This window comes from Rhinolophus hipposideros (genome assembly GCF_964194185.1).
Source record: "Rhinolophus hipposideros genome assembly, chromosome: 21".
Classification (NCBI taxonomy): Eukaryota; Metazoa; Chordata; class Mammalia; order Chiroptera; family Rhinolophidae; genus Rhinolophus; species Rhinolophus hipposideros.
The window spans coordinates 45240400-45251169 of NC_138067.1; the positions used below are offsets into that span (position 1 = coordinate 45240400).

Sequence of the window (10770 nt, forward strand, 5' to 3'; positions counted from 1 at the left end):
TGGAGGGACCAGGCTGAATCCAGTTATGTGACCCCAATGCCACAAGGGGGTCTTCATCAGAAGGCCCTGGGGTCTTGCCTTGTGTTCAGACACTGTCCTAAGTGAGGTTTGTGAGCATTCAAAGCAGTTATGACCATAGCTGCTAGGTGACTGTCCCCACTTCCATAGATTCTGCCAGAAAGGAGTCTCTGTCTCTCTCCACTTTCTTTTCTCCCTCCCTCCCTTCCTTTCTTCTACTGTAAGTGCCAGAACGATGAACACATTTGCTTACATTTTTGGGGCACTCTGATAAAGACAGCACAGAAAAACATTTCAGAAATGGCATTATGGGGCCTGAACTAACTTCATACTGTTTTAACTTTATTGGTGTTTTTTTCTATTATAAAGGCAATTTGTACACTGTAAGAAAAAACTTTAGAATATATAAAGCGTAAAGTGTAAAGAACGAAATTAAGACATAGAACTGTTAATAGTTAATGTTTTCCACATTTTTATGCACTTGTAGATGTGTGTATATACATATGTGTCTGTACACATAAAACTGTGGAAAACACACACTGTACATATTATATCAATCAATTAATCCATACTTTTTATAACTACGGTCCTATCAGATGCTGCTTTGTATTACTCATTTCCAATTTATCAAGTTATGAGCATTTTCTGAGTCAGTAAGCATCTTTCCCCAGCATGGTTCCTAACAGATGACAGATTAGCTCAACATGTGCTGTGCCCCCATTGAAGCAATTCCAGTTGTTGGATATTTATAGGTTGTGCTGTTTCCCTGCCATCAGCAATGCTGAGATGGGGCATCAGCGTCTCTGATGGTCCATGGCGTCGATTAGGGAAGCGGGGAAGTTAGAAGCACATTTGCTGGTGAAGAAGAAGCAATGGAATTAGAGCACAAAGCTCTGCACAGGCCTACCCCAGCCTGCATCCTATTCGTTGGCTCTGATTGGTGATGGAGCAACCAATGGCCACACAGCCCAGGTCTTAGGTGGGGTCTCCAGACTTCCTCCAAGAGCCTCCATCTCCCAAGCTCAGTGTGACTGGGCTGGTTCCCTCTTCACTGTCCCCTACGAGTACTAGACCCCATAGCTTAGCCCACCCCTATGGATACTCTCAGCCCTTCTCCATCACTGACCCCTTACCTCCTTGCCCATCTGGTCTCATCCTCCAGTTCTGATGTGGACGCTCAAATGGCCCGGTTTGTCCTACGGGAAGAAATCAGGGAAGAAGTCACTTCTCAGATCATAGAAAACTAACAGAACACAGGAGAGTCCCGGGTAGATGAGAGGTTAGCTTCTTTCCAAGCCTTCCCTGGAGAGGGACCCCAGGAGTAGGAGGTGAGGAATCTGGGGGCTTAACCTCTACACCAAGGGTCCTTATCCCGATACTTTAAAAAATATTTCTGAAGTATTAAGGTCACTGGAGGGACGTACCATGGGACAGGGGCTGTGGGGTGTGTGGAGTGAAAAGGAGCTGGTGCACTTAGGGGAGGCGGTGGCACTATCTGGCCTAATTACTGATGATGATGGGGATGATAATTCATTGCATGCCTATTATATGCCAGGCACTAAGGTAGATGATTTATGCAAGTCATCTTGAACCCTCCCAACCGTTACACAAGTTGATACTTCAACCCCATTTTGTGGATAAAGGAACAAGAGCTCACATAGATGATGTCATTTGCTCAAAGTCACACAACAGGAAAATGACAGAGGCCAATATTCTATCCTTGTCTGTCTGACTCCCAGCCCAGACTGGAGACCTCAGACCATGGAAAAGGGGGCACCTCTAAGGAGAACGGGACAGTGAAAATGTTGGGTTGACTTCCAGCTACGATGAGGGGGTGATGCCTGGCTAGGTGGCTTCTTCCAGGGTGTAGAAGAGGAGACCGGGATCTCCTGGAAACACCCTTGTACTCCACAGAGTTTATCTCAACCAGTTTGGAAATTGTACACTGAATGATGATGATGGTATTATAATAACATCTAAAATTCTATTGAGTACTGACTACATGCCAAACCTTGCTCCAAGATCTTTATCAGTAATATCTTACTTTGTCCCCATAGGAGATATCCCTGTGAGGTCAGTACCAGTGTTACTCCCATTTTACAGACGGTAAACTAAAGCAAAAGTGGGCGAACCTGCCTACTGATGGCCAATACTCTAAGCTTCTTGATATAGAGAGCACATAACGATCACAAATAGTCTCAATATCAAAATATCAAAATGTAAAAATGAATGTATCTTCTAAAATCTTCACATCATCACTGTATCAATACCACTATCACCGGAATTACCAACACCATCATCACCATCAGCATAATCACCACCAACACCACCGTCACCATTGTCACCTCCATCACCACAATTGTCATCATTGTCGCAACTATTTTTATAATTTCCATCACCATCATCATCATCACTATCATCATCATCACTGCTATTCTTAATATCTACTACAGTGGTCTTCAACCAGGGCTTTTTCACCCCCTACGGGAACTTTCTAAAGCCTAGGGTCATTTTTGGTTGTCCAAACTGGAGGTTATGGTGGCTGTTGCTACAGACATCAAGTGCGTAGAGGCCAGGATGCTGCTGAACGTCTTACAATGCACAGAAAAACTTTACCCCGCCTACCACTGAAATAATCATCTGACTCTCAATATTGATAGAGGTTGAGAATCTGGTCCACTCCACCACGAATGTTGCCAATCCCTTCATCCTCCAAGGTGTGTATCTAACCTGCCCATCACCCTTCAGAGCAGGTGTGACCTTTCACATATTCCAAGTGGGGCTAGGAAGAGCTGAGAAGAAAAACGATCAGCTCAAGATCACCCAGCCAGCTAGGGGCAGAGCTGGAATTTGAATCCAGATTTTAATCATCGCTCCACCCAATCTCTTGCCCCAATGTACTTGACCTCTGCTCCCTGTTTCTCAAACGTGACTTGGAAACTCGTGACTACCATGTACCAGACACATCTCACATCTGCCCTTCCAGGTGGACCTCCACAGCTGTATTTAAACACATAGAAACTGGAATGAAGTGAAGTCACTGGATGAAACCCTACTGATATGTTAGAGGCCTGCCTGACACTAAACCTTTCATCTCTCCTTCTGGCTGGCTCTGGTCCTTGAGACCTATGATCATCCCTGATAATCCCTGATAATCAGTTCCAGGTTTGTCCATTCACCTCTGGCTCTGCTTCCCCCTCTCAAGTGAGTGATGGCTCCTCAGTCCCAACCCCCAGCCAGTGCCCCGTCCTTGACCCAGAGCAAACGCACCTGGTGGAGAAATGGCTGATCATCATGTAGACCAGGATTCCGCAGAGGTAGACACCTCCTAGGACTGTCATCACGATCAGAAACACCACCAGGGATCCGGAGATGTAGAAATCCCTTTTACCGACAGGAATGTACCCTGGAAGGAGAGGATACGTGGGGGTTAAGGCCACCATTCACTTGTCCCTTCATTCACCTGTACATCTGTTCTTCAAAAGTGTATCAGTACCGGTTATGTGCAAAGCTCTGTTCTAGGTAGTAGGGATTGAACAATGAACAAAACCAACTTCCCGCGCTGGTGGGGCTGTTGTTCTCGCTGGGAAGCGGAGAGTCAACTATTAAGCAAAGAGATGTCTAATATGATTGCGGGGGCAATAAGTGCTCTGGAGAAGGACAAACCCTAAGAGGACAGAGTGTGACAGGGCAGCGGGGTGTTGTTTACACAGGCTCATTAACTCATTGCACAGGTATTCAGTAAGCACCAACTATATGCCAGGCACCGTGGTAAGCAATGGAGAGAAGTGCCAATCAAAGAGCTCACCCAACCTCTGTCCTCCTGGAACTCATAGTCCAGTGGGGTAGAAAGGTGTGAGGCAGACAGTAGCACCAATACATTGTGTCTGGTGCATAATTGGTGCTTGGTAAATAGAGTGACTGAAATAAATGTCTCTAGCTCACAATCAGTATCTGCTCGTGGCTTTGTTTGGGAAGTGCCAGGCTGATGGCTTCTCATGCACTTTCTTCCTCAATCTCTGATTTCATTCTTGCAGCAGTCTGGTCATCAGGGACCCTTATTATCCGGACACTACAGGTGAGGAAACTGAAGCTCAGAAAGGTAAAACTGCCCCTGGTTCATGCAGATGGTCAGAGGCAGAGCTTGGATTTGAACTCAGGTCATCGCGTTCCAGTGTCCCTGCCTTTTACGGCCCTGCATGTCTGCTCTCTCCCCGAGGACGTCAGTCTCTCTTCTTGATGCAGAGGATTGAATGTATGGTTGTTGAAAAGGTTCTTTCCCCATTTAGAAATTCAGTCCCAAGCCATGTTTCAGACACCTTATCCATGACAAATGTCTGTTTCCTCTGCACCACTTCCACTCCTGTCTTCCCACTTCCTTGTCTTGGAGGCAGCCCCGTAGGTTGACAGATTAAGATTTGCGGTCAGATTGCCAGGGTTTGTATGCTGCCTCCTCTGCTGATTACAACTGGAACCTTGAATAAAGCACTCAAACTCTCCAAGCCCCATGCTCTTGCCTATAAAAGGAGGTGATGCTTATAACAGTCACTTACTCTGGAGGGAACCTGAGGGTCACACAGGCTGGAATGGTGGCTGGCACTTAGTGCTCAGTAAATGCTGGCTGACCTCATCTCCCTGGAATTCACCCCATTGCTGAGAAGAGGACTCTGCGGGCTTCCTAGAAGAGGGAGCTTTTGGCTCAGGTCTGAGGACGGGAGGATTTCACCCAGCCATTGTCAGCATGACATGGCAAGGTGGAGACAGCATTCCTGAGGATGGGCACTGCCTAAGCACAGCATGGAGGTGGGAAGATTTGGAGAGCGGAATCCCAAGAGGGGAGTGGATGCACTTACTGGGAGTTGTCTGGATCTGGACGTTTCTGTACACGGTCAGCTGGGTCACAGGATTCTCCACGATGCATCTGTATCTGCCCGTGTGCTCCCACGTCAGACTCGGGAGGGTGATGTTTGCCTCTGAGATGCTCAGGAGGGAGCCGTTGTGGATCCAGCGGTACTTGGGTTCGGGGAAGGCAGTGGAGGTACACTTCATCTACACCTTGGAGCCGAGCTCAGCAGACAGGATGCCGTTGATTGTACTGGGATCACTTTTCAACCACACATTGTTGGGTCCATCTGCAGAGAAAAGCCAAGAGACCTGGAGCTATGGTTCTGATGTCCGGGTGGGAGGATCAGAACCTCCAACCAGGAGGTGTCCCACTCTGCACCCTGAGCGGACCCATAGGCGCACCCTTGGCAAGGCAGCTGTGCCAACAACAATGACAATAATAATAATGTCTTTCGTTATGAAGAACCTACTATGGGCCTGCACCTACTATGGTAGCCATTTATGTCATAATGAAATGGGTACAGAGTTGAAGCAGATGCATGCCGGGCACTGCCCTAAATACTTTCCATGTTCACGCACTCGCCTAATTCCCACAGCAGCACATGTGATCAATTCCACAATTGATCTATCTCACAGATGATGAAAATGAGGCTCAGATGAGTGGATTGCGGATTCAATAGCCTCCTATTGACCAACAAATGGGCTAAGCTGGTGCTCCTGTGGCTTGGGAGGAAGCCCCGTGAACAGCTGTAGCCCATGGGTCCTGGGTCCTGGTTCTAACCTCTGATGTGTAAGCAGAGTTCAGAGGTCAGGAATTGTCCTCTCCGTGACAGCTTTCCCTGCACAATTGCCACAGAATGCACTTTAAGAAGCTGGAGAGATGATAAGAGTGGTTCTATATTTCCCTGAGAAAACGATTCTAGACTTGTGAAAAACATATGGAAGAGATGGAAAGCATCGGAATTCCATCATACTGACAAGTTCAATGTCTTCGATTGACAAGACCTGCCTGAGAATTTGAGAAGGTCTTACTGGATTGCAAACTTGCCTTGGTGGACAGCCAAAGGGTTATAAAACAAAGAGAATGTATGAAATGCGTAATTTACTTTTATCAATTGAACTGTCTACTTAAGAAGTATAGTCAGTTCAATCAGAGTAAAAGAAAAAGTAAGGGTGATGTCATGAAATGTAGAAGAACAGAAATAAAAAAAGCAATGAGCTGAATTTGAAAATTCAAGGAAACTAGGGTTTTGAAAACTTAATAAGTTAAATGTCAGTTTAAGAAACGATTGGTTGCAAACTGTCCCCTCTTTACACAAATACCAGATCTCAACAAGTACATACTATGTCTCAGCTCCCCATTTTAAATGGTGTGGGCCATGGTTCTGAGCGATGAGGGTGGGATCTGAACTCCAATGAGTTAAATAGTCAGAGCTGGGGTTCAAATCCAGATCAAGCTGGTTCAAGACGTTACCTCTCTCTGGTTCTGCCTGCATTATCCTTACGACCCTGGAAGACCTGCAACCCACCCCTGCCTTCACACCCATGACCCCAGCCCACTCACAGGCCACAGTCAGAACGATGTGTTCACTTTTTTGAAGATACCCTAGGATGTTTTCCAGCGCACACTGAAGTATCACGTCATAGCGGTTGACCTTGAGAATGATGAGAGTCTTGCCATCTGGGGAAATTGTCATCAGATCATTGCTGGACACCTGTATGCCAGACACGTACCACGTGATAGTAGTGGCGTTGGTGTGGCAGAAGGCAGTCACAGAATCCATGTACTCAACCACAGAGGTGGTGTTAGTCGAGATGCCTGGGTTGCTTTCCTTTTCTGGGTGAAACAGGAAAAGATTAGAGGTGGGTCCTACCTCTTCAAGCTCTGCATGTCTCCAAGGGGGTCGTTTTGGGGTATGTTGGGGAGAAAGCAAGAGTTGTAAAATGTGGTCTGGGGTCTTGGCATAGGCATGTGGTCTAATGGTTATTTCCACGCCACAAGTTCAGGACACTCCCACTCCTACCCAAGTCGCTGTGGGTAGAATTCAGAGCGAGAGGTGGTATTTGGACTCTCCATAATAATTCCTCCCATTATCTGAGTCCCATTAACTTTACAAATACTCCCTCTAACCTTACAACATACCACAATGGTAGACACTACCCGCATTCTACAGGTGAGGAAGCTGAGCACCACAGAGGGAAAACAAAGTTCCAAGGCTGTGAAGTATATACAGGTGGGGCCTTTGACTCTTTTCTAACCTACAGAGTGTGGCCAAGGTGAGGACTGTCTGTCCCATTACTACCTGTGTTAAATAAGTCTCTGTCTCAGCACGCGAGAGAGACTTTTGCTGACCTCGAGGAAACACGCAGCCCTGACGTGAAACACCCGTGTACAGAACCACACTGGAGAACACAGCCACGGCCAACACTTATGAGTCTCAGAGCATAGGACTCAGCTAAGCCACACCGGAAATTCTGACCCAGAAAAACCTGTGTGCTAATCAAATGGTATTGTTTTAGCTGCTAAGTTTGTGGCTATTTCGTACGCTGCACTACTAACAGATAACTGATACAGAGTGAAATGGGAGCCCTTAAGGTAGTAAGTGACCCATGTCTGTGGGAGAAGCTGGACAACCAACTGCCAACGCTCCCAGTGTCATCTGCAGGTGGTTGGCAGAACTGACAATATGCTCTCCAAGTGACCTCACTGCCAAAGCCTCCAGACTCGACTCCTGCGTTAGGGAAATGGGGCAACCTGTCAACTCACCTCGAATCTCGAGCCAGCCGGTTGCTCTGTGGGTCCCACTGCTGACGTCCACCCGCACGGTGTAGTTCCCCGTGTCATTTAGCATAGAGTTCTTGATCTTCAGGCGGCCTTCCTTGGTGACATTCTCCCGCCCGCTGAACATGGGCCCAGACTGCCAGGAATTGGAGGGAGGTTTGTAGCTGACAATCATGTTTCCCTCACTGTCGTTTACACCCCGGTGCCAGCTGTATTCCTGAGCATCCTCGGGGAGGTTCTCAAGGTCCAGGAAGCTCCTATATCCCTCTAACCCTACGAATGGGGTGACGGAGAGTTGGCCGGAGGTCGGAAAGATCCCACAGGCCAGCAGACTGGCTGAGGAAGACACAGAAAGAGAGATTGGCTGACACCACCCAGACAACAATCCACAGACACTGGTGAGCACACTAAGGGTTTCCAGCTCCCGATGACTCCCCAGCCTGTCCCCTCCTCTCCATCCGCTCAGCCCCTTCCTGCTCCATTGTCCCCTCACCGTCCTTCAGCCTGGATTCTTCCCTGGACACTCAGACTCCAATCCGTCCTCACACAACCCTTATGTGGATCCTTATAAAGACCTAGTTGTGGCCCAGCACTCCCCCTGCTCAAATACTTTCCATGGCTCCCCAGTGCTCTTATGATAAAGTTTAAACTCTTAGAGTGGCTCATGAGACACTCTTAGCAAGAGCTGGGTTTTGTTTTATGACTCATCTAGCCCTCTTTTAGATTACACCTACCCCATCATCCCATGTACTTCCTCATTCATTCATTAATGCAATCACCCATGCATTCATTTATCAGAAGACACAAGATCCACATTCTTTGTCCCAGCTACACACACAGACAAGCAAAGCTTGAGGAGGCATACCCCTCCTCTAATCTTTTCCTGCTTCACCCAGAAGAGGAAAGCGACCCAGGCATCTCGACCAACACCACGAATGCACCGTACCGTCTCCCAACTTCAGGCTTTTGTACCTGCTGGTCCCCGTTTCTGGCACACTGATCCCTGCTCTCTCCTTGTTGACTCACTTCTACTCATTCTTCAGTTCTCAGCTTTGAGTCTCCTCCTCCTCAGCCTGGGACAGCCTCCTGGGCCCCCTCACTGCAGTCCCCACCCTCTGGGTTATGCGGTGTGGTGACAGGGCTGCAGGTCAAACTGCATGTGAGCTCCAGGAGGGCCGTCTCGGGCACCACTGCACCCCCAGCTCCCCTAAGCACAGCGTGGAATCCAGTGGAGGTCTCAGCATGATTCCCTGGGTGGATAAAACTCCCTGGAAATGTGTACACATGTCTTTGATTTGGCGTCTAAATTCAGTGAAGTCGATATGAACCGGGGTGGGGATCTGTTGTCACCTAAGACATCAGGCGTCTAGTGCTCTGTGAGCCCTAAGCCTTGGCTCCATGGAGGAGGCAAAGACACCCAAGATCCCCAGCTCCAGGCCTCCAGGTATGGATACTGGGTGTGTTTGAGGACAGTACACCTGGCTGCCAGTGAAACACGATAGTCGTGCATGTCAGGGGGACACAAAGTGTCCTGGGCAAAGTGAGGAGATGGGAAGGGGTGCAGTTGGAGAAGTGGGGGAGGGGATCAAGGCAGATAGCCACCCAGGGGCACACTGTGTGTGTGTGTCTACGGGTGAGGTGTGTCCAGGTGTGTGAGCTCATGCAAGTCCTGGCCAGAGTCCCGTCCCTCTCACCTCCCCCTGCCAGTCCTGCAAGGCCACCTGTCTCTTACCCACAAAGACCAGTTCCCTCCAGAGGCTGCATCTGGGTCTGGAAAACTCCATGAGCTGCAGTGGCTCCTCGTGGTGGAGGGATCTCTCCAGATCCGCTGCCCCTTCACGGCCCTGTGTCTCAGGCCTGGAGCTGCTGTGTCCCCTTCTGCTTCCTGTCTCGGGGTTGGACTCTGCACCACAGGTGGGAGGGGCGGGGAGGAGGGCCTCCGGGGAGTCAGTCCTTACGTTTAGGACTTTGTGTTTCCATCACTTTATTATTATTATTGTTATTATTATTAACTTATTTACACTATTCTCTCCTGGTAACAAAAGGAAACGAAACAAAACAAAACTCACTTTTAGGAAAACTAGAAAATACCAATCTGGGCAACAAGCACGAGACGTATTTACTTGTGACAGACAGTGTAGTTATTGGTGGGTGTGAAGAGGGGCCGCGCCAAGGCTCCTGAGTGCAGGGCCCGCTGTGTGTCCAGGGGCCACGACCGGGGTGCACTGACCCCACGGCCACCCGGGACGAGCCGCGTTGGAGCCCGCACGTCTTCCAGTTCATCTGCATGAACTCAGTAAAGCCCCACTTCTTAGAGACGTGGGTCTCCCGGCGGCAGGGACACTGGCACGTGGCCCCGCATGGAGCCTGGTCACCGGCTCCTTGTGCTGCAGCTGGTGGGACGGACGTGATGGCCTGCCCTCGGGGACCTGGCCGCTGTGCCCCGGGACTTTCCAAAGGCACCTGCGCCCCTCCCCCGCCTGGAGGGCGTCAGCCCCGGCGCAGGACCACCTCTTGCCCACGCGGCTGACGTGGAAGGGGCGAGCCCCACGCGGACGTGAAAACCCGTCTTTGCCCCGGCTTTGCACCGTGTACTTGTTGGCACAGACACGAGCGGCCTCCAGAGCTTCGGGAGAGAGCTGCTCCTGTCCGTCAGACACCACGTGGCCACCGAGTGGGACCTCGGCCCCTTTGGCCTCCCTCTGCCCCAGGTCGAAGATGAGTGTCTTCGCATCGGAGACACCTCGACAGAAGCGACAGAAGCGACACTGGGTCCGGGGTGTGGTTACAACACCGGTAACCTTGGGTGGCGCGGCGGCCCAGGGCGACACCAGGACCTTCAGGGGTGCGCCCGAGGGGAAAGAGGACGGCAGGCTTTTCAAACGTGTGTCTTGTTTTTTTGTTTTTCCGAAGCAGTGCTGAATTTCCAAACCGCGTCATCCCAGGTGACAACTGGCTGCTTTCCCCCTGGACAGACACTGTCCTGTCAGGGGCTCCCCAGGTGACTGCCTATTCCCCCAGGTGGCCCCTTGAGTGGCCGCAGCGCGTGCTAGTGTATGGCTGAACCAAAAGTTATAGAACCATTTCTCTGGGGGTTGGGCCCTCAGGCTCTTCCTAAAATTCAG

General features: G+C 49.7%; 1 protein-coding gene across 1 annotated transcript; it reads right to left on the bottom strand.

Annotated features, from left to right (window-relative positions):
* Window positions 1-2800: 2800 nt before the first annotated feature.
* Window positions 2801-9429, bottom strand: LOC308489925 (cell adhesion molecule CEACAM18-like; the record flags this gene model as incomplete). Its single annotated transcript, XM_081031541.1, has 6 exons — window positions 2801-2810; window positions 3289-3424; window positions 4872-5067; window positions 6504-6700; window positions 7631-7918; window positions 9378-9429. The coding sequence occupies 6 exons, from the start codon at window positions 9427-9429 to the stop codon at window positions 2801-2803; spliced, it is 879 nt and encodes a 292-aa protein (XP_080887667.1).
* Between the last annotated feature and the right edge of the window lie 1341 nt (window positions 9430-10770).